Consider the following 25,710-nt stretch of genomic DNA (forward strand, 5'->3'; position numbering starts at 1 on the left):
AATCAGAAAGCATGAAGAAATATAAAGCAAGGGTTGACTGTCCAAAGCATGTGGCATCAAGTAAGAAATTAATTCTACTTAGTACCTCAGTGGTTATAAGGTGTAAAATGATTTGGTAGGATGAGAAGAGCTATATGCAGCTGAAACACCATGTGAAGTGGAAAGAGAAACCAGGACATCTTAGGTGTATCGGAATGGGATTAACAATAGCCAGCACATCAAGTAGGCTCTTCATGATACCTGTCAAAATCCACTAGGTGCAAAATCACAGACACAGGCACACTGTAAACGTCTAAGTTCACACTGCGGAATTCCTATTGTCACTGTCACCTGGAGCTGTTAAGTTCCAGGAACCAGGCCTTGCACCACTTCTCCAAAAATCAAGCAAGAATAACATGGATTTGTAGGGGGAAGCAGTAGCAGGAGTGGGGAGGACTAGGGAACAAAGAAATGGTTCATAACGGATTTTGAGTTGATATATACAAGGTGTACTTAAACCTTCACTCCATTATCACTTTGAGGAGGCACGTGAAAAAAACAATTTTAAGAATGTTAAATTCAGACAGGATTGAAGTGCAAGACATTGAGATCCTGAGATTAAGACTCAAATGGGACCATAGAGGATGTATATGAAATGAATGTGGAATGGAATTCAGTGTACCAATAAGCCTGGAAATAGTATTCCACCATCTAACCACCCTCACTGCCAGCCATCCTACCTCCAGCAAACTGTCCAGACTGATTCAACACTATGTGTTTCACTCCTGTCAACATCATCTACTACAAAGAACGAACATGCAAACAAACAAACAAACAAAGAAACAAAACCAAAACATAATGATCTGTCTTTCCAAAATGAACAGGAAAATAACTATAAATAGAAACTGGAAATCTGTAAGATAAGCCGGTGGCAAACAGAAGTACATGGAAACTTTTCTGCCCACTATTTTTTAAACCTTACTTATAGTAATTTGGTATCATTTTAGTTTAACCAATAATCTTGTTACACTAAATCAAAAGCAAGGGGCCATCTGATTAAACGGTATCTAGTATGCAAGGCTTAAAACTGGTCATTGTTTTCATGTTTGCCTTGAGAACCTGAGTCTTCAAAGAGCAAACTATCCTAATTCTGAGACAGAAGAGATTTTAAATCCTCTTAGAGGATTTAAAAAAATGCATTCTTAAAAAGATTCCAAATCTGTATTGATTATGAAGCTCTTTAAGTTCATATTATGAACACCACAACTGATGTTTTAGTTGACAATTCAGTTGAAAACAATGGTTTTCAATGCATACTCATCCAAGGATCATAGAATCATCACAAAATCATAGAATGGCTTGGGTTGGAAGGCACCTGGAAACATCATCCCATTCCAACCTCCTTGCCACAAGTTGGGACCCCTGCCACTACACCAGGCTGCTCAGAGCCCCACCCAACCTGGCCTTGAACATATCAAGACAGGGCATCCACAGCCTCTCTGGGCAATCTGTCCCAGTGCCTCACCAGCCCAAAGTAAATAATTTCTTCTTAATACTTCTTTCAGTTTGAATCAATTCCCCCTTGTTCTGTCACTAAATACCCTTCTAAATAATCTCTCTCCATCCATCCAGGCTCCCTTCTGTATAGAAGGCTGCAATTAGCTCATCTCCTTTCCAGGATGAACAATCTTAACTCTCCTAGTCTCCTCTTCCTAGTCCTTCTACCGCTTTAATTCCCACCAAGTGCTAATTCCATGACTTCCCCAACACTGGACACTTAAGATTTGTCTGAACAGGTTTAACCATCTTGTCTAGACCATGTTTTTGCTAAAAAAGTCTGGACCAGATGATCCTTGAAGTTCCCTTCCATGCCGGTATTCTGTAATTCTATAGTACATATGTAATGAATATCGACAGCCAATGATGGCCCTTAGTTGCTCTTATCCTTAAAACAGAATGATTTCAAGTAATTGAAGGAATATCCTCTATAAAGACTATGCTGAAGAAAAAAATCCTTTATACAGACACCATGACATTTCCAATACTTTCACTGGCACTTTGCAATACTTGCAGAATTTCAGACTTCAGAAAAAGTTGGATTTCCCAAGAAAAAGCAATTCGTATCATTTACAGTTATAGTAATTTACTTCAATCCAGGTAAGATTTTTATTGCAATAATGAAAAGTAAGATAAATCTGAAGATAATTAATTTTCTCTTTCTATAAATACATCAATACAATTTTTTTTATCTACTTGACATGGCCAGCAGCTAACATAAAACTCAAACAGATGACACTGTTAAACATTATGCTGTAACTTAAACATTATGCTGTAAGATACAACTGTGGCCTTGAGCTCCAGAAGAGAAATACTTACAATACTTGCTTCTCTTATACATTAGCATTAGTTTTGGTATGTAGGAGGTTTTGCAGGCTTTTATAATCCATCTAGCACAACAACAATCTCTGCGAAGCAGAACTATTCAGATATTTCATTCATGTCTGAATATCCAACCACTTTGTCACAGAAGATTTATACATTCTCATGATTGCACTTAAGTAGCATTTCATTTCTGGGATGCATGCTCTTGAAATGTGTAATTTAAACATAATCCCATTTTTGTACCACATACATTTTCATTACACATCTACTCAGTTGCTCTCAAACTCTCTAGATGGTTTTAATTCAACATGGATCCAGTGTGAAAGGCAAGCATTCAAATTTTAAAAGTATAACACTGCCATTTAGTAGCAAATAGTACTACTAATAAAGAATAGATGCTAACATATTATCTGTAGAAAACCATCAGGTTAATGACGACTTCTCAGTTTTTCTTATCATTTTTACTATCTCACCTTAGTTATAGGCACATGCCTCTGCCTTTCTCAGTACTCCTGTGCTTGGAAGACTGTGGACTGCTGTAATTCCTACAAGGTAGTAATTTCCATCAGGTAATAAAATGGATTAAAAAAAAAGGTAACTACCCTCTGTCATTTCCATATTCAGAAAGAGGCCTTTAGGATCAGGACTGAAGCATAAAAGATATCCAGCAAGAGTGCTTTTGTTTTATCTACTTTTTTATTATTTATCTCCTTTCTTTGTATGTAAAGCATAATCTTTAGGAACAGAAACATTAGCACAAGGACCATCATAGAACTGTTCACATTGGAAAGGACCTCAAAGACAATCAAGTCCAACTGGACACTTAACACTGCCATGACCACCACTAAACCGTATCCCCAAACTCCCTATCTACAAGTCTTTTAAATACTTCCTGGGATAGTGACTCAACTACTTTGCTGGGCAGCCTGTTCCACTGCCTGACAGTCCTTTTGGTGAGGGAATTTTCTAATCTAAACCTCTCACTGAAGCACATCTTGAGAGCCATTTTTTCTTGTTCTGTCTGTTGCTTGTTAGTTCAGAGAAGAAACCAAAATCCACCTCACTACAACCTCTTTTCAGTTAGTTGTAGAGCGTGAGAAGGTCTTCCCATATGTGACATACAATGTGTTGGGCTCATGTCAAGGTTCTGGTAGTAAGTAAGCTGCAAAAGTCGTTGTGTGTTCCCTGTGAATATGTCCAGAAAGGCACTGCAGCCTGGGGAGAGCACACACACTGAGGGAGAGGGAAAGCGCGAAGAGGAAGCAGTAGCAGAAAGGAAGTATTCTGGACTTACTGCAAAGCTGAAGTCTATAGTACTCAAAGAAAAAATACTAGAGAGAATGTTATCTAAATTATATTGAGAAATCTGAAATTTGATTCAGTAAAGTAGAGTTTTGGATGGAAATTAGCACATATTCAGTTAACCAGCACTAATTACTTTCACACACAGAATGACAAAAGCTGTGACAGGCTGATGATCTCTGCCTGCATCTAGTCATTCTTGATTGTGGTAAGGGGCAAAAATGCATTAATTTAGTTTGATGGCATAATGACACCAAAGCACACAAAAGCTCACAAAAAAAAGTTACCTGAATAAAGAACCACAACCTGTAAACAGTTTTACATTATTTGGTAAGTGGCAAAACCCAATTAGTTGATATTTGATATAATAAGAATTCTTCTTTATGAACAAGCACTAGAAAGTGTCATATCTGTTGTATATAATTACCTTAAACAGCTTTACAAAATCAACAGAAATAAGTTGCATTTTATTACTTTTAAAGTGAAGCTACAAATTTTCCCAAGTGCTCCACTTAATTTCTGATCTAAACTACTGAACTGAGATTTCATAGAATCATAGAACCATAACATCATAGAATAAGCTGAATTGCAAGGGACCCACAAGAAATCATTGACTCAAATACGTCCCTGCTCAGGACACCCCAAGAGTCACACCATGTGCCTGGGAGTATTGACCAAATATTTATTGAACTTATACAGACTTAGTGCTGTGACTACTTCCCTTGGGAGCCTGTTCCAGTGCCCAACCGCCCCCAGGGTGAAAAACCTGGTATCTAACCTAAATATTCCCTGGCACAGCTTCAGGCCATTTCCCTGGGGTCTGTTGCTGGTCACAAGAAAGAAGAGATCAGTGTCTGTGCCTCCTCTTTCCCTCACAAGAAGTTGTAACTGCAGTGAGGTCTCCCTTCAGTCTCCTCCAGGCTGAACAGACCAAGTGACCTCAGCCACTCCTCACACGGCTTCCCCTTGAGGCCCTTCACCACCTTCACTGCTCTCCTTGGACACTCTCTAACAGCTCAATGTCTTTTATATTGTGGTGACCAAAACTGCACACAATATTCAAAGTGAGGATGTCCCAGTGCAGAGCAGATCAGAACAATCCCCTCCCTTGCCTGGCTGTCGATGCTGTGCCTGATGCGCCCAGGACACGCCTGGCCCTCCTGGCTGCCAGAGCAATGCTGGCTCACCATCAGCCAGGACCCCCAGGTCCCTTTCCACATTGCTGCTTTCGAGTATCTCATTCCCCAGTCTACACACACAGCCAGAGTTGCCCCATCCCAGGTACAGAACCAGCACTTTGTGTGGTTTGATTTCAGAGAGCAATGCAGATAAATTTGTAATTGTTCCCACACTGTCCTAAGTAACAGGGTGGTGGATGTAGAAATATTTGCATCTGGTGTCTTGTAAGTGTTCCTTCATTAGAGTCTATGATTTCATCACAGCATCCAGAATCATCAAAGTGTGAATATTTGCAACTGAGGATTAGATTACCTTTCCAGAAAAATAAAATAAAGGCAAAATCATCCCATCCAAATAGTCACAAAATATAAAATGAAACTTAAAAACTATAGTGACAAGGTTGTTTAGAAAAGTCTGGTACCAAAATAATTCAAATTTTTGACATGTTAGTATTAGATACAGTTGTTATCTCTGGTCAATATACGCCCAAAATTACTTCTGAGTGGAACAGTATTATTATACAAAAACAATTGCCTATAAAATTTTATTAGTAGCCTAAAAAGAACATTAATCCAATAAATTGCATTTTATTCATGTATAAGAGCCAATAGTTGTTTTTTACCCTAACATTTCCATAGTGAATAGCAAATATACTGCAGTTGTACAAGTCTATGAAGTTCAGGGAAAAGACATTAGCACTTTTTTTTGCCCATCCTGCTACATTCCACTGTTTTAAAGTTCTCTGTCTCTGTAGAGAGCATTTTAATAGACATCCTTCAAATGTAAAGGCTTTTATAATTACAGTTTCAAAAAACCACACTGTACAGTGTATATCTAGCTATATACATTATATCTTAACTTTGTATTCAGGAGTAAGTAATCACTTTACTGAATTGAGACAACAGATGCCCTAGCTACCCCTCTGTTCTCCCTATGCTTTTGTATATTTCAGCTGCCCTTGATCACCATGTCATGTGTATTAACATTAACACTCAATTTTAATTGAAGGAAAACAGCAAATATTAACAATTCACAAAAGTTGCTCTAAGGATTCAACTCAATTTGAGAATTAATTTCCTTTGTAAGTATTCACAATTTCTATTTGCTTTATTAAAAATGTATGCAGTAAAGCTTCACTGGCATTCATACCAAGACCTGGTTTCTAAGATTTAGCTTCATCTAATGAAAATTAAAGATGCTATTTGGGAAAGCAATATTTTCCAAAGTCTCAGAATATTAGAAAAAAATAATTTAAAATTTCTGAGAGCTATGCTTTCTTATGGTAAATTTGAAGAGGAAGAAGAAAGTGAATATTTTTTTTTCCATTTTTAAAGAGTTTCTCACAACAAGGCTGCTTTCTCAATTTCCCACAACTATTAGTTTTACTTCAGTGACACCAAATGATTAGTCAGATAAAGTAAATCAAAAAAGAACAAAACAGAATAGCAAGACAGACCTAGTACTAGGAAAAAACAGAACTGGAAACAGGTAAGAGTTTGAAAGTAGCCATCTGAACACTCCAAGAGCACCAAACTGAGACGATCACCTAAAGGAAGAATATCAAGTGTTTCTCACTATCTTTGGAAATCAGCTTGTATCAAAAGTGAGTGTGCACACTTGAAATAAAAATTAAGAACACTGCTGGCTATTTAAAAAGATACTGAAAGACATATTCCTATTATTTACAGAGAATCAGAAAATGCACAGGCAATCCTGCTCACCTGTCTTCGTTAAAACGTCGACCAACCAAAATTTTGCATTTGTCTGGAGGGAGACAAGCTGCTAGCAAAGGTACTGTTCTTAACACTCGACTTTCCTGTAAAAAAAAAAGAAAAGTTACTTTTGAATAAAATCAAGAAAGGCTTCTATGAATTATTAATGTTTTCATTTTCTATCAAAATTTGTTGACTACAGACAGAGAAAAAATTATAGCAGGTAACAGGGAAAAAAAACCCCAGTCTTGATGATTCAAATTGTATTGTTCTGATTGACAACACTGAACACAGTCTCAACTAATCTACAATCATCATGATAAATTTGAACTAGGTTATCAATATAAAAACAGTAACAAAACTTCAGAGAAAATCACTGAATAAACAGTGGGCAAAAATAGCATTAGCATTAACGAAATAGTATCAGGATCAGAAGAAAACTACGGTAGGGCTCAATTTCTACCAACAGATGCTTCGGAGTTCTGTCCTGAGTTACACACATCACTCGGGTTTTCAAAAGTACATAATGGTCTACATCCTACTTGAATCACTTCAAGAATAATCAAAGGCAAAGGTAAGATAATAAGGGGTTTGTACACCTAGCTATGCCACTGACCTATGGATCATAACAGCAGGCATGAAGAAGGAAAAATGACAAAATTATTCTATTTACTTATATATATTTACCTATATGTAAAAAAAAAAAGCAATCAGAAGGAGCAAATAATTCCATAACCTTTGTACTAGTCCTGATGCTGGATTTCTATATTTTTAGTTTTTAAATTAGTCTCATGATGAGCAATGGCGCAATAACACTGATCTGAAACCAAGTATTTACACCTTGACATGGAATGCTGTATTATCCTTGGATTCCTCCACAAATAAATATCTAAATAATTAATGTAGCTACTATGCAAAATGGAATTTTGACAGTACAATTTCTCACAGATGATCCACTGTGATTCCTCTCCCTTTGACAACACCTGACACATGCACAAGTCTATCATCTGGCAGCTTGGCCTCTCAATAGTGTGAATGTGAAGACGTTAGTCACGTTAATCAGAACACAGGAAATGTTTTTCCTGACTTTGTACATTACTATCTTCCCTCAGTACCAGTCTCAATAGCAGAATTTGACCAGAGTTGAAGGCTCAATCCAATGCACAGCAGACTTCCAAAGCCAACAATGAAGCACGTTGGGGATGACAGATAAGACTGACGTGCAGCAGGGGAAAGATATTCTCTACCTTGTTAGTTTAATGGTTTATTTTTGAAACACTCTTAAGAGTGTATCTGTAATGCAATGGCAGCCTGAAGGATCAGATACAGTCCAAGGCTCATCTGCCTTCAAGACTGATTGTGTTTTGAGTGTGAGCAGCTACAAGCAAAGGGAACGTACCTTTTGTCATGTACACCTCTGCAGTTATGCAATCAAAAGCACCACCTGTGACCACTTCCAAACAGCACTGTATGACATTCTTAGCTTCCCACCATTTAATAGGACTTATCTCTAATAAGTCAAGGGCCCTCATTTAGTTGACAGTTACCATAGTGGTCTTCCAACGATAGTTTATTTTATGAATTATCATTATGCAATATAGAGTAACAGAAAAACTTGCAGCCCATTGTAACAGACAGCTGTTCTGATTACTGAATAATAAAAAACTGTAGATAGCCTTCCAGACAGACACAGGAATACTGTATAAATCCAGAAAAATCTGCAGACTTTTTCTAATGCTCTCCACCATGAACAGGGAATTCAACAAAATTAAAATGCCAATTCAGTATCTCTGGCATATTTTTAAACTTCTTTTTCCCAACAAGTGACTTCAGTGTATATTTAGGTACTTTTAAAATAGGAAGTAACATGGAGGAGGTATTTCTATTATACACAGTCCACTAAAAATCAGTTTTCCCATTTAGGGTCCAAACATGTCATGGCTTCTGTTTTATTTCCCTGCGAGAGAGGACTTATTTTAAATAGGAAATTTTTTTTGTGTTCTGCTTAAATTCCTTCAGGAAATGACTCTTTGCATGTTGATTGAACCACTGTGCAATGTCAAGCTGCACCATGAGAGTACAGTTTTCTGAATTCCACAGACTAATGTGCAGACCCACCATCTACCAGATCTGTGCAACTCTGGCACAATTTCTAAACACCTAATGATCCACCTCCATAGGCCACTGTAAGCCAAAGAGAATAACATCAATGTACGTCCTCCTACTAAAGTAAACCAAAAGTAAGTAAACCATCAGTATGTCCTCCTATTTGGTAAAACAAAACATACTGTTCTGAAGCTGAACTGTAGTTTTTCATTGGGGAAATAGATAAGGTCATCACTAAGATGAATAGCTTAATTCTCATTTTTAACAGAACATTAACATCAATAAAAGACCACTGCTGTAATCAAAATACATTTCTCCATGGATCAACTCTGAGAACCTCTGTGAGACACGGTGTTCACAGAATCACAGAATACGCTGAGTTGGAAGGGACACATGAGGATCATCAAGTCCAACTCTTGGCGTGGTACAAGATGTGCCTCCACACCCATGTGCCTTTATTTTACTTAATGCTACTTAATCATAATGTTATTTCATTCTTACAATTTGTACAAAGGCAAGTAGATTTCAATTCCAGTAGGACTATACAGTTAAGATGTCTTGCATGCATAGAATTACAGAAATAAGGTGTGATTGCAGAAGGTACAATAATTCAGAAGAACTGAACAACAAATGTAGCACCTCAGATGAACTGGCATTCGGTCATGAAGTTTAAAAGGAAAAATCATTATATGATTGCCCTGGTTTTGGCTGGGATATAATTAATTTTTTTCCCAGTAGCTGATACAATGCTGTGTTCTGGATCCAGGAGAATAATGTTGATAGCAACAATGAAAACATCAGTACATTAAGTACTGTTTACCTAAGCCAAGGACTTCTCAAGTGTCTCATGCTCTGCCAGTGAGAAGCTGCACAAGAAAACTTGAGGGAGCATGTCCAGGTCAGATGCCTTGAGCTGGCTAAACATGGTTATTTCACACATAGAATGTCACGCCTTGTATTTAAATTGGAGATGGTCAGGACGAGCCAATTGCTGCTCAGGGATGGGCTGGGCACCAGCAGGTGGTGAGCACTGTATCGTGCATCAGTTGCTATTATTATTGTTAATAGCAGCAGTAGTAGTACTGCTACTCCTGTATTTCACTTTGTTTAATTTATTAAACTGTTCTTATCTCTCTCACAGAAAGTTTTACATTTTCTCCCTCTGCTTCTCATCCCCATCCCACCTGCCAGAGAGGCAAGTACGGTGGTACTGCACAGTACTGAGCTGATGGCTGGGGTTGAAGCACAACAATGAGCTGACAGCACAGCTGTTTCCTCCTGCCTACTATTTGCTGCATTAGGATCTGAGCTCAAGTCCCACAGTTACCACAGCCTTACTCACCTCTGCTGGATGCTGAATTATATACAAGCAGGTGGAGACCTTTAGTGGATGTACAGGCAGGAAAGGACACAAACACACCTTCTGAGGACGGCTAAATGGCAAAAGGGAGTGACAGAACAATAAAAACAATCAGCAGTTTGTGAAAGAAAATATAATTACATTGCACAAATACATATCGCATTCCGTAAGAACTTCCCCTAACAACATTGTATTAAACGTCACGTAATTTTATATTTGAAACTCCTTTCACTTCTAAAAATAAACAGGCAAGGCTTTCATTGAAACAGCATTTTGAGAAAAGTATTCAGACACTTCCTGTGGTTTTGTTACGGTTATAGCACTCTAAAAATTCTTCTGTCAGCTTCAAGCAGCTTACTAGTATCCATACCCTTATTAGACAAGTCTGTTACCACTTTCCTAACAAGTCAGTTTCAACAATATGATGAGCTACAACAGAACATACAATATTTACAATATTTACAGTGTATATTATAATGATTAATTAGAATATAATGTTTTAGAAGTATACACACATGAAAACTCAGACATGCTGTATTTTAATTTTCTATAATTCCATCTATGCCAAAATATGTAGCAGACATGTAGAATGAAAACGGGGAAATCCTTATCAGGAACATCCAATCTAAGTTAGAAAAAAAAAAAAATTAAAATTCTTTAGTGTACTGTTTCAAGCTGTTGAAATGACTAGCTGAAGAACAGTACCTAAAGAAATCAACTTATGCTTAGTATGAAACTGATCTGCTGAATGATCAAGAATAAACAGAAGCAAAGAAGCAAGCTTGAAGTTTTTCAGAGAAATTGAACTGTCACTCGAGAAAAACACACATTCACATGCACACATACGGACAGATGTCAGCTGTTTGCATAGATTATTCAACTACTCAGGAAAATGAATTTTCCTAACAGTGCAACTACTATATGTATTCATCAATTAAAGTCACACCATCTCTACAAACAAAACTCTATACACCTAAAACATACAAAGTCAGTATTTTCAGCAGTGATAGGGACTCGGAGCAGAACTCCACCTGCACCCTCCTCATAACCTTTACTGTTAACAGTTCATACGTTGACCACACAGGAGAGACAGTAAGCAATGAATCACTGTAGATGTAATTCAAATAAGTGAATTCTGAAAACAGGTTCAGATTAAATTCATGATGAGCCTGACAGAGAATGAGTTTGCTTGTTCACAAGAGCATGCACCCCAACATGTGGACTAAGTAATGTTACAGTGATCCACACCAGTACAAGCGTTCCCCATTCAAACATTACTATTTAATAGTAAATGGCAGCATTATAAAAAGGCAATAAGAACTGATAGGCTCCTCTTTATCACTTGACAGGCTGTGCTAATTTAAAAGGTGTACTTCAAGCCCCAACTACTGAAGGAGGCACAGTGGCTATTCCCTTCTCACAGGATATACAGTTAAAGGTTACCCAACACCAGTCACAACACAAAATGAAGATGCGGGGAATGTTGATGCAAAACAAGGAATTGATACTTCTCAAAATAAGCACCAGAAAAACGAATGTTAAACATTTAGACTTAAAGGCTTACAGACAATAAATCAGCCTAATTGTTATGAATAAAAAGTTACCTATTTTTGTTTAAGGTTACAGAGCTAAAACCGGTGGGACCAGTTGCTGTTAAATTAGCTTAATTGTAAAGCGTTCTTTAATTGCCCGTTAATGGTTGGTGATTTAGCCATTGTCCTCCCTGGTGCTTGCCCCGGAGCTACACCTGGACACAGCAGCCCAGGAGAATAGGAGTGGCCTGAGACCACGTATGCAGATGAGGAATGCACTGCTCCAAAAATTTCCCGTTTTCTAGGAAAACCCCTAAAAACAACGAACCAATATAGAATTAGGGGACCCTAGGTGATGTCTAAGGATGGGCGTGAAGTCCAGTGCCTGCTTGGATCCTTTTTGCTTCACACCCTGACCTCAGGATGTTCACTACGGAGGGGACCCGGAGTGTTGGACCGAAAAGCAGGAATCTGCGCATCTCCCGTGAGGACGCAGTCCCCAGCTCTGCCTGCAGACCAGCGGACAGAGCTGCATCACCCTCCTCCTCCTCCGTGCCACTCTTGGGGACAGCGGCGGCGTGGGCACGACCCGTCGATTTCTCCCCACCTGAGCTGAATCTCTTTAATAAAGGCATTAAAAAGGAGAAAGATCTCCTGCCCTATTTATGTCACTAATGGCAAACTCGAAATTAATCTGATACACTCTTCTGGTGTACTGATCCAGTAGCCTGCTGCCTGGTTTTCCTTCTAGTACTGGCATTTTCCTGTTGCTAATGTAGCATAAATTTGGCACATTCTGATGCACTAATGGCCAGGCCTCAGGCCTAAAATTAAGCACTCAGAAACGTGACTATTCAGTGGGCTACCCAAGGGACCTTCATTGTGAATCAGCTGAAAACAACCGCACTTCCAGGTCTGATGGGTTGTTCTCCAGGGCAATCTCTTAATCATTTTCCCAAATGTTCTCAGATATGAGCAATTTAAACAGAAATCTCTGTTTTGATAACAACCTAGAAGTAGCAAATACTGTGGAGATTGTTTTTTGCCTGTGCCCTGATTGTTAAGTCAAAGTTCATCCTCTTTTTGATCATCAGGTTCATCAGAAACTCAGGTGTGTGTACAAAGTGTGACTCCTTGGTTTCTCCTCAAGAGCTGGTTCACTCCAACAGCTGGTTCCACTTACAAGGTAAGTTGTTAAAGGTCTCCCCATTATGAAATTTTCTGCTGAAGAGAGATGAAGGCATGAACATCTAGTAAAGCAAGCTGTTTCCAAACAGTTAGCTGTTGACTTCAATCCCATGAACTACACTGTTCATTACCTCTCATAAGTACACAAAAGAACTTCCCAGTGATTTCTGACCTCAGGGTGTTTAATTATAAAAAAATTCACTAGTTTAATTATAAAAAAATTTCAAGTCTCCCTTTGGTATATGCTTTTTGTATTTTCCACACTGGTTTGGATTTTTCACAGATATTTTAAGCTTTTTTAATCTCACAGAAAAAAAAAAAAAAATCAACAAACCCAATCAAAAATAAGGAAATTATGTGGAAAATACATTATTTTCAAATAACTGCAAAATAGATTCTGCCTATAATTTGATCTGTAGGGAGCAGAGCACAGACTATGACAAATAAAGAATTTCCCAATATAATTTAATTATTTACATATGCATATACATCACTTAACTTTAAGCACCCAATTAGGTACCTAATTATGTTGAATACACACTTTTACAACCCCATCTTGAGGGCACAAGCCTTACTTCTGTAATTTTACTTTGGAACCTAACAGTTATTTGTGAGACAAAAAGCCCCCAACATTATTTCTTCATGAAACCAACATACCAGCCCACATTTGTGGGACAGGAAGCACTACAAAACAAAGTTCTGTTCCACCCCCACAAAAGCTGACTTTGCTCTGAAAAAAGCCACCTAGGCAGAAAAGGCATTTAGTCTTTTTCTTTTGTTTAAAGATGCTGTTTTACTCGTGCCCTACATACACAACTGATGTTACAGAAAAGAAGCAGCACCAAGAAATTCTTTAACACTGAACATCATCTTTTTCTCATTTCTGGAAATTTCTGATTGCTATCAGAAATCAGCTCTAGGCAGGAGCAGTAGCATTCAGAATATTAAGGAAAAGGTTTGTGAGTTGGGATTAGAATTTTAAAGAGGATAATTTTTGTTGTATTATTCTCCTGTATGCAATTTCAGTACAGCTCAAAGCTACCCAGTGGATTCTTACCTGTTTTTCAATACAGCTTTTCTAGTCTAAAAAATTATGATGAAGTAACCTACCACAATGACATGACTAAAAGAAAAAAAATCATCATTCCACACCTTGAAAGAATGTTCCATATGAAAAAGACAGTCATGTACATGTACTGACTTCATAGCTTTCTTTCCATTATTTATATCTCAATTAATGATACTCAGAATAACATTAAGTCTGTCTTCCCAGCAGAACTGAATCTGGACAGGGGACTGAGGTATCAGGTTTAATTGATTACTAGTTTCTGGGCAGAGATACTCCAAAATTAAATATACCAGAGTCTGGAAAACAGTGAGCTAATTCTGGAATTCTTTCCAAGTCTCTGTATTATTTTACTGCAACTTGCTTCAGAACTTTACCTCGCTACATGTCCAAAATCTTCTTCTGAAAACAAGCACCATTCTGTGAATGCAAGTGAGTGTTTGCATACACCCATACTCAGAAAACTACAGCTAAGTTATTCAAGGATTTAAACCCAAAGCAAGCAAAAACTAACAAAGCTGCAGTTTTATGCTCAGCATTTGTAAACATTTGTATGGAAACATACAGGGTTAAGTGTACCAAGCACATGTTCTAGAAACGATGCTTCCAATATTTAAATAAAGAAGAAGCTGATATTTATTAACTACTAATACTTGTAGCAATATATTCATGTTCCAACACATATTGTCAAGGTCAGGCCCCAGACTGTATTTTAAAAAAACATGCCTGCCAAAACAGAAATAGCTGCTTCAAGTAAATTAGATTTCTCTACTGTTTTTGTCAAAACACCAAGGGTTTCAAGGTCAAAACCCACCTGAGAAATTTGAAGAAAAGCCACAAAGTTACCATATGTTTGTTTTATACTAATGCTATTATGTATGTTTTATACTGACACAAGTCCATTACTCCCATGCATTAAAACAACATTCAGGAGTTTTACAAAGCTGGGGGGTGGTAGTGGGGTGAAGTTTAAAAGGAGAACCCCATTTATTTTTTAAAATTTGGAAACTAATGCTATTTTTCCTACTTTTATGTTAGAGGACAAACAAAAACTAAAAATTTATTTAAGATAACATTTTGCCTTCTCCACCTTAACCACTACAGTTATAAAGGGAACATAAAAGAAAGAGCGGATTATACACAGAGTGGATCTTATACATAGATATGTATAAACTTATGCATTTAGGAAGAAACAATCCTAACCCCACAGTCTGAAGTTAATATGACATTAATATTCAACAGTACAAACCTTCAATAAATAATCCTGTGAAAACACCAGTTTAATTCCAGTTTTCAAAAATGCAGATCAGTTGTAAAGTGTTACTAATAATTAAACACAAAACATTTTTACAACACTACACAAACCTCTGGTGTGCACTCTGAGTGCTGGAGAAGCCAGATCAAAAATACCTGCAGTAGTTTCTCATGTCATCGGCACTATCTGGGTTCTTCTGGGCCTATTTTGAACATTCTTTATGCAAGCAAAACTTCAAGCCTTATTTTTAATGGCGTTTCCCAAGAAAAATCAGTCACAGAACATTACTCTGACTTTATTGTATTCCAACTTCCATTTCTTCTTCCCATCTCTTTCAAAATATTTAGAAAGTCAGTGGTCATGAGGTGTAAAAATGCAAAATTAAATCCTTACAAACTTCATTAGGAGTCAATAGCCACATAAAACACAGTATCAGAAACACAGGTGGAGGGAGTATCAAGAACAATAAGAGAGCACTTCCTTTTCCACTTGATAATCTGTATAACACCAGCTTCCTGGCAAAGAAAAAAAGAAAAATAAATTTAAAAAAATAAAAAAGGCATATTGCCAAAGTTTTGCTTTCCATAAGAAGTTATAAATAAATAAAACAGGTGTATGGGGTTGGTTTTGGTTTAGCATTTTAGTTTTTTAATGGTGTAACCAATGAATTTAATGGAACATACCTCTGTTCCCGGAGTAAAAACATACATTCAACAGAGAAATGTGTATGCACAGGAAAAATATCTAATACAAATCACAGTGAAAATCTTTTGTTCAAAGATTACACACAATAATGGAAAAAATTTGTTTCTATGTTACCCAACAATATGAATAATCTATTTTCCAAACAAATTGCCTTCAGTTGTAAAAAGGTAACTATTTAAAGAAAATTTAGTTTTCCTGCACAAAAGCTTTTGTAACCTTTTCAATACAATAAAGACAGCAACTTTAAGCAACAGAACACAGAAATAAACAAACTCAGTTGATATTGTTCTAATTCATATGAAAAGGTCTACCACAGCTCCCATGCTATCATGAGAGAGCTTTGAAATAGCTCCTCATGCTATCATGTGGAGTCCTTTGGTGTCTCTCCATTTTGCAGATCCTTTTCCAATGCATATCAAATGTTCACTGTGCTAAAAAGCTTGAGGCCCTGGTGTTTGAATGTCAGGACTTCATATAATACCATATCACTACCAGCTTCCTCCTTTTACTGCTTCAGAGTACCAGCCAGAACAAAAAAGTATCTTCCTAGAAACACCAACACTATCAATGGATCGACAGAAGAATGGCCTGAGGCGAATAAGATTTTTGAGATCATCCCATTCTAACTCCCCACACACAGTCAGGTATACCTTCCAGGATCAGGCTGCTCAAAGCCCTGTTCTGGCCTTGAACACTTCCAGAGATGGGTCACCCACAGCTCCTCTGGAACAACTGTTCCAGTGACTCACTACCCTCATAGCAAAGAATTTATTCCTAAGATCTAATTTAAACCTAATTTCATCTCTTTTAACTTATAGATCTTGCTCCTTTTACACTGTAATGTATTCTGGTACAGGTTCCAGAACTTTTCTATCTAGTTCCAGGAAAAGCCACTGCAGTACTAAATATTAAATTCATTAAAATATGCCAGATTAACATTTTGTACCAGAAGACATTTAAAGCAGTATCACAAACTTCCAAACCAACAAGACCATAAAACTGACCAATTAAACAGAGGTTGCCATTGTATTCAACAAGTTCATTTCCATAGCACTTTCCTCATAATTGCACAGTTGATAAAACATAGCATCTGTTCTTCTTGCCACAAGGTACTATCAACACAGCAAAGTTGGTCGCAGTATAAAGAGGCATTCAAAAAGCAATGCAGTACTTTTAAACAAAAACTGCCTTTGAACTGACCTAGAATCCCACTGGAACTAACTGGGTCAAGGGATACAGCAGTGGGAAAAGGCAATGGGATGGGGTCAGAGATACTTCAGAGATAAGGTACAGAAAGAGGTTCAGAAGGGGGACAGGGAGACAGTCATCTCCCTGCCTCTCAACAAAGCGCATAGTACTAGTGAGCAGCTAGGAGACCACAGAACTATTCTCTAGCACTTAGAGTTCTTGTAGATTTCTCAGATTCCACCCAGGAGCAGGAGAACTGCTGGAAGTTGGTACTCTTAGCAGTTCTCCTGCTCCTACGTGGTATGGTGAGAAGATACATCCACTGGCCTTCTGTTTCCCACTCAAACCACAGCCACCAGTGCAAAACACTGATTTTCCATCATAGTGAATCAATTTGAAAACTTTGCTTTCTTGTAAATTTGAAATAGTCTTGGGCCTCTGCCCAGAGCACTGGAATTCAGAAAACCTGAACAAAGAATAAGGTAGTTAATTCACAGAGGCATCAAGGAATACCAGCAGAGACTAGGGGCAAAAAGAAACACCTATTTACATCTGCTTCTTGAACAGTTATGTTGCATCACATTATGGGGAGAAATTCACAGCAATAAAAAGCTGTCCGTTATCAAAAGTTACCAAAGTATGTGCATTTTAGTTCAGAAAATCACAAAACCACTATTTCTATCAGCCACAAATGTCATTCTGCAGGTGCCTAGAATTTATAATGATCCCCAGGCACGTGTTATTCATTATTTAGCTCTCCACCACAGAACCTCATGTTTGACCCATTTGCTCTAAGTATGGTTTACTGGCAGAAATCACTATTAAAAAAAAAAAAAAAAAAAAAAGAAGGAATAGACCATTATCCAGCTTCTACACTCAACAGGAAAACATAAAGCTCAGCGAGGTAAACAAGAAAACAAGAGCAGACTATATGTGGTTTCATTTTAGCATTTGTTTTCAGAGCAACCCAATATATTTCAGAGATTATGTCCTAAGCACTTACTGGGGGGGGAAAAGCAACAAATCCATCTCAAAACCAGCTAAGTTTTCAGCAGCTGATAGACAGCTACTAGAAACAGGATTGACACCACTAACTCATTTCTTCTTCAGCACCAAACAACAATCAGCTTGTAATGATTTTCAGTCAAAGTTCAAATAGTCTGGATTGAAACAACTATGAAAAACCCTACTTACAAAGACTACAAGATCTTACTTCCCTAGATTTAAGACTAAAACTGGACTAAAAGGGCAACTTTCCAGAAGTAAGAAGAAGACAGAAGCAGTCACTTAGTTCATGACAAGCTGTGAGTTCTCATTAAAGAAAACCTTCCTGTTTTTTGTAAATTACATCAGTTAGTGCAGTTCTTCAAAAATTAGGCAAATAAACATACATACATAAATAGATAGATACATTTCTCTTTAGAAAATGTGTATTCGTAAAAAAAAAAAAAAAAATTAATGAAGTATCTTTTCTTCCAAGTATCTGGTAGCTTATGTATCATTCTAAACTTCTCTCCTATTTTGCATTACCTTATTTTCACAGTGGTTTTCAACACAAAGTAAACAGTACAAGAGATTTTACCCTCATCATAAGTAGTAGTAGTAGCAGCACATACTGAAGACATAGTATCTAGAGAATTACCAGTTATGGGTGAAGTGGCTTTTATGGAGAAGTTTATAACACTACAGTGACATGCAATTTACTGGAAGAATTTTAAGATAATTTGGACATTTCCTTTAGACTTTGACACTACAACAGGAATCAACAGGTTACCCAACAAAATCAGTAGATTCTTCAGTACAGCATGCGTATGAACCCTGTAAGAGTGTGCTATCCTTAATGAGCAATCTTTTGCATATTTTTATGCTGAAAGTATACAGATAAAAATCAATATATTTCAAAAATGTGGACAAAGGCAGCATGAGCCTTATTAAAGGCCTTTAAATTGTGCTGTATTCTCATGTGTCCATTTCCCAAGGCAAATAACCTTTTTGCCTGACCAATTAAATCATAAATAAAGGACAAACAAGTTCATTTGGGGATTTTTTTTTTCAGCCTGGTACATTCACAGTAGGTTTACAAGCCTAATCAAAACATATCCAATACAACAAGTACCTTCTAGTGCTTTAGAAGACAAAAGGTGCAAAGAAGAACATAACAAAATATCAGCACTGCATCCATTTCTGAACTTTTAACAAAAAAGCAGACTTTGGCAAGCAGCTTTCTTTGTAAATAACTTAAATTAACAAATCAATAGGAGAACATTCTTTCAACAGCTTAACTGTTTACATTAAAGTTGGCTGTGGTTTCCACTGGAACTAATAGGAGTAAATAGATAAAATAGTATTTAGCTTATGCAGCACTGCAGTCATTACAGAAAGGCCAGGAAAGCCAAAAACTAATGAGCCTGAGATTGTTGACATTTTCATGCATCTTGGCTCTACAGTCTGGCAAAATACCTGGCACCCTGACAAGCTTGATGCCAGACAGCTAGCAGAGCTTTAAATCTGTTGAAGAAGATGAAGCAGTAATGGCATTTAAAGTGTGCCACTGAGACATTAAGAAGTTAAACTCGTTTTACATTGCCAGTTTATAATTCCCAATCTGTTTCACGAGCTCAGGTGCTTCCACAAGAAAAGACAAAGCAGAAAGACTGTGTAACCAAAACATTTAATGAAAAAGTCCTGAATTTCCCAGAGAAGAGAGGAACTCACCAATCCAAGCAATAAAGAGCAAAAAAATTTAAAAATAATAAAAGAAAACATTTCCAATAATACAATACCATCATTTTGGGTCTGGTAGGCTTGGTAGTAGCTTGTATGACTGCACAAAGAGCCTCTCCACACATGACTCTCAAAAACTGTGGCTGACTCTCCCTCTTCTTCTCAGTCTGGCAGCTTGGTGTGAAGGAACACAAGTTCTTTAGCACCCCATGTATAATAAAGGTTCCTAATTAAAACTGCAGTGAGACAGGGAAGCTGAGATTAAGACACTGTAAACAGAAGGTACTGACAGTACATTCCAGGTGCAGTGAGGGTTCAAACAGCAACTGAAACTGTGTAAATGCAGTCTACAAATCTCAAGTTAAATTTACCTAAAATCTTCCTGCACTGTTGTTTTGTTATTTCTTGTTTATTGATGAAAAAGGATGGTTACAACTTTTCATTAAGGGTAACACTGCAAAACTCTATCCAGGCAAGAATAAAAACTTCTAACACTACATTTCTAAGTCCCAGCTTATGGAGTTTTTTCAGTTTTAAGTTTGAATTACATGAAAGACAGTATCTTCAAAACACGTTGACCAAGTTTCAATAAAACTGCCCTTTCTATCTCCACAAAAGCAATAGATCATTTCACATACGAAATTTAGGTCTCTCATGCAACTTCATCTTATCTAATACTGTGTTTTAAACACAGAACCTATTGAAATATATACTTTATTTTTTAATAGCAAAACCAAGTCTGAGTCCTAGTTTGAAACAAGCAGATGAAAAAAGGGAGTTAAATTAACAGCTTACTTCTGCACTAAATGAAGTCAAAGAAATTCTGTCATTGATTTTTCATGAAAGCAAGATCAGCGTCCACACATATTTCAGAAGTTAAAAGAGCTAAGTTCTTATGTCTCTCAATCCACACAACAATGCTATATCCTGTCACTTACAGCTATGAATTTAAGCTTTATTCCTTTCAAAAACTTTTTAAAAACCCTATTAAATGAAGGTATTGTTGTCATTTACTATGGTAAAACAGAGCACACAACAGTATTCCCTTCCTAAATTATATTTAGCATTAACATGAAAGTAGATAATGTCTATCAGACAAAACTCTTTTAAAGAATACACATTCCTGTTAAAAAAGAGATTCTGCAGTTTATCTTCAACTGAATGCAAGCAAAAATAAAGTCATCAGAGTATATGACAAAGAACCTGTATGGGGAAAATTGTTAAATATGAAATAGAATATTCAGTTAAAGTATTCTAGTATAATATTCATTTCTGCCATAGATGGTAGAAGAATGGAATTGTGTTCAGACACTCAGAAAACTTCAGCATAACTCAACAATATAAAACAATACCAAAAAGGCCCTGTGCAATGCTCTGTTCAGACTTCCTGACCACTTAGCTGTGAGAGCACTTTAAATGTTACACTGCACTCTAGTGTCCTTTTTCTGGAGAGCAGCCCTTCTGTCAAACACACTGATTCTGATTTAGCATCTATCTTATTAAAAAGCAGTCACTTTCCTGATATAATGCAACAAAATAATATATTTTAAAACGGTGTACCTGTTATTTAACAGTAAAATGTTATTTCTTTAAAATATGTTGATTTTTACAGAATACAGAATATCTCTTTTACTTAACCAGGTATCAAATTCATTAAGCCATTCTAAAGCATTTTCCAGATACTGGAAGATGCTGCTTTTATAAGGTAAACAATTCAGCACAAATGCTTTTTAATGCTTAATACAGCAGTCACAACATCAAATCTCAGAACCACATTGATTTTTACCACTCAAGGTGCTTTTCAGGCTTCAGGTCCTAGGAAAAAATACTCCACAATAAATGCTTCCTTTAAAATAAGAAAGTTAGAAGTCTGTTGCATAGATGAAACTTTCTTGTGTAACTTGGAAACACTAGTTTTATTACTAGTGTAGTATATATTTAGCAAGCATGCTAATAAAAGTTAATAAAAAACAAGGTTAGACTGCACTTGAGTACCTCATTAAGAAGTTGACAGGAATAAGAAGGATCACAACAGTTAACTTGCGCTCATAAAAGTATCATGGTCTGAGATGCCACTGGTGTTAACTTAAACAGAGCACAACAGTAAAACGCTATAAACAGACTCATAAAATAATTCAGAATTGGACAGCTCTGGACTCAAAGCAGACATAATTTCAAAGGCCTTGAGCCAATTAATGTTAGCCTACCAGAGTCTCATCAGGCAACCAGCTCTAGCATTTAACCACTCTCAGAAAGTTTAATTAGTTTTTTGTGAAGCCAAAACACAACTACACTCCGATTGAAACTGTCAGGAGAGGGCCTCTTCTCCCACCAGGGGATGCTGCTGGCCCACTCTTACCCTGCTGCCCGCCGCTGCTGCAGAGTGGTTCTCTCGCAGGCTGACAGTGATACCTGGGCTTGTTTAGCCCTGGGAACTGAGCTTCCAATGTGCTGAATTTCTTGAGGTTCCTCACGACAAGAGAGATGTCAGTGTCTCTCTGAATGGCAGCTCTAACCTCCTGCAGTGCAGCACTTGCTCCCTCCACGAGGGCACTGGGAGCATGTTCAATAGCTCTGCCCAAAGCATAAACCTCCACAAAGACCTCTCCTACTTTCAAGTGTAGATTGCTTAAGCTCAGCAGTCTGGGAGGTCCTCTTTATTTTGTTTATTTTGTAAACCTATAATCTAGTCTGTATCTTCCTGATTTTGTAGAAAGCTCTCAAATACTCCTTTAATATTCTTAAATTCAGACAAAGGTAATCACCCCCTACTCCAGAACCAGAACCTGTCATCTTGGTTACATACAGTTAAATTCATTAACCAGTCTGTCGCAGAAGGGCATGATGCTGCTCTTTCTTTTGTCCCCTACCCACATTTGTTTTACTGGTACATTACTTCATTAGCCCTCTGATAGGGCCCCTACTAAATTCCTCCCCGACCCCTCTCCCAAAGTTACAAAATCTGCATTTGCCAACGTGAACAGAATACAAAATGAAAGCAGTGGCTCAGAACAGAATTATAATAAAGCATAACCAACTTAATAGATTTTGACAGATTATATCCACTGTACCATTATAAACATCAAAGACATCACTGAAGTAGTTTTAAAGGCTTAAGCTCCATGATATTTGGGTGCCTAGATATCTTTAAAACCACTTGAGTTTAAAGCACATATTCATCAGCATCCCTGCTCACTTTTGTAAGGCATGAAGCAGCTATAGGCGTAAGTAGGCTTGGTGTACACTAGGGGTTATTTTTTAACCTACTTGGAGATGACATATTCTAAAAGTCACTTAAAGTCAACTTAATGCACTGTATTAGCTGCCTGCTTTTCATGCATTAGGATTTTTAAACGAACTTTGGTGCTCAAGGAGAATTAGGAGAATTAGGTCTCCAGAAGAATCAGCACAATTGGAATTCATTGATATTTCTTTGGTATTATAATGAAGAAACTTGCTATTAGAAAGTACAATTAACAAGCCCTTCTATTAAAAACAAAATAAATTTAAACTATAATGATTTTATAGTTTACAGCTTCATTTGTTGAAAATTCTAACAAAGAGAATTTCTGAATTTCTAACCAACAATTCTAATAAATCAAGGGCAGGGGGAGAAAGGCAGCTTATTCCTAAATTGCTGAAGTGTAATACTGAATTCAAAAATACCAGGAAAAACAAGTTCCAACAAGTTGGACAGCTACTGTTTTATATAAAACTCACTGAATTGGACAGCTACTGTTTCATATTCATAGCAAACCATAAGAACCTCTGAATCACCTTTTTTTGAATCATCCTTTTTAATAAAATACTACTGTCTTGATTTACCGCTTTACAGCTGTTAATATAATCCATTGTTAACAAAACTAGCCTTATCTCTAATTAACTTTTCTGGCAGTAGATTTCCTCAGACTGTTTGGCATCTGTAATTAACCCAAAACCCCTAGGTTATTTTTAGATAAGGGGTATTTTCTTTCCACTATCTGACAAAAGCATCAAAATATTGAATTCCTGAACATCTCATATTCATTCCAACTTAACCCATTTATTCTCTTCCTAGTGCACAACTTGCCTACTTCCAATTTCATTAAACTGGACTTTGGGAATAAATAGAAATGCTAAATTGTCAAACAGAAATACAGGCAAGAATGCCAATTCCATGGTATCATAAGAAAATAAAAGTATTTTATAATAAATCTTGTAAGGTTGAATAAGCTGATACTGTCAATTCACACAAAAGTCTGCATTAAAAGGCGCTCCTTCCAAATGTAGGATGCATGCACAGTCAATTTTATTTAATATTTTTTCCTTTTGGACAACAGTAGATTGACTGCTTAAAAAAGGGAAAAAAGGAAAAAAAGGAAAAAAAAGGAAAAAAAGGAAAAAAAAGGAAAAAAAGGAAAAAAAGGAAAAAAAGGGAAAAAAAGGGAAAAAAAGGAAAAAAAGGAAAAAAAGGAAAAAAAGGAAAAAAAGGAAAAAGCTGTCAGAAAATTGTACTATCAATTATTAATGCATAAACACTAATACATGTAGGAATACATGTAGAAAGAAATAAAGATAAGCCACAATAAGTATTTGACAATTCACTAGGTTAAAATTCATGTTAACTTTACAACATAGATGACCTACTACTTTGTGCCAGAAGAGCCACAGGATGAGGGCTCCAGGACTCGTTTGGCCCATTTTCTTTACATGTTCACAGGAAAACAAAAAATTAAGTACTGCAAGGACACATTCCCCTTCACATAACTAATACAGCTGGACATTTCCATGAAACTAAATTTGAGATTAAATAAAAATCATATGTTAGAGACAGTTTGCAGTTTCCATATTGACATGTTAAATAGATTCAAGAATTGAGTTCAAGAATTCAAAAAGAAATTTGTACCATACATCATAGGCATAATTGGTGTAACTCAGAAATTGTATGGAGAAAGATAGAGAGAAAAAAAAATCTACTGACCATGTCTTGCAAGCCAAAATCAGGTATGCTTTTAGCATACAGCACAGACAAGTACTAGGCCGACAGATCCAGGAGTCTGAACTGGGATTGTTTATTACAAGCAAAAAGCATTAAAGATTTTGATGAAAACATTTCAGCAGAGCTTGTGAAGCAAAAGTACAGTTCTGTTAAAGCTATAAAAGTGCCAACTGAAAACTGAATCCAGTGTTCAGAACATTATTTGGCTTTAAAAAAAGTGAGAAAGGGACACACGGTGCATTGCAAGGGATAAATGTGAATGGGAGATCAGGGGGTAGAATGACATACAGTCATTAAAAGGCAGAGAGAAGATTCCAACAAGCAATTATCACAGCTAAAAGGGAAAACAAACAAAAAATATTTCATCAATGAAAGAAATCAGGAAAAAAATCAGATGGAAGAAGTCAGATGACCTGATAAATCATTCTCAGACTACTCAGAAGAAAAAAGAAATTCTAATAAATTCTACGCATACTGTTTCAACAAAAGAAGTGAGTGATGCACCTGAAATTACAAGAAAGCCTTTTTAAAACCAAAACTCAAACTGAGGGAAAATGTAAAAAAAAGAAAAAAAGGAAAAAACAGACAACAGGTAACTGAAAAGAATCTCACTGAATTAAGACCAATTAGACACAGGATGCTCAAACAAGCTCTAGAGTACATTACGTAATAAATAATTCAGGGATATGTCAGGGCTGGCTCTCCTCAAAAGAGATAATGCTGCAGCTGAAATTTACATATACCACTATCAGACATAAACCCCAAAAATTACATGAAAAATCACTGGATTTGCTTCACTTAAACCAACTCTTATTTGGGTATATGGATAAGTCTTCAGCTACTTTTGTAGCCCCCAGAAAATGGAAAGCAAAATTAATCTTTTTTTCAGTTTTTGCTTTGTGCTATGTTTACAAAAATCAAAAGCAAATCAAGAAAAATAGCCATTCATATTTTTTAGTATTCCTTACAGTTAAACTGGGAAGACTTGATCAATGTTGAAACATTTTTGACCTCTTTTATAATACACTACCATCCCCAAGGAAAAGGTGTACTT

General features: G+C 36.7%; 1 protein-coding gene across 1 annotated transcript in view; it reads right to left on the reverse strand.

The window, feature by feature from the left end:
* The window catches only part of DTWD2 (DTW domain containing 2), a 64,903-nt gene that overhangs the window by 28,811 nt on the left and 10,382 nt on the right, over positions 1 to 25,710 (reverse strand). The window contains exons 2-3 of the mRNA XM_041398413.1: positions 10,003 to 10,093; positions 6,564 to 6,658 (exon numbers count right to left, since the gene is read on the reverse strand). Of these exons, the coding sequence (XP_041254347.1) occupies positions 6,564 to 6,658; positions 10,003 to 10,093 (186 nt within the window). The remainder of the gene's footprint in view (positions 1 to 6,563; positions 6,659 to 10,002; positions 10,094 to 25,710) is intronic.

The sequence above is a fragment of the Onychostruthus taczanowskii genome, unplaced genomic scaffold, assembly GCF_017590055.1.
Source record: "Onychostruthus taczanowskii isolate IOZ18803 unplaced genomic scaffold, ASM1759005v1 scaffold147, whole genome shotgun sequence".
Classification (NCBI taxonomy): domain Eukaryota; kingdom Metazoa; phylum Chordata; class Aves; order Passeriformes; family Passeridae; genus Onychostruthus; species Onychostruthus taczanowskii.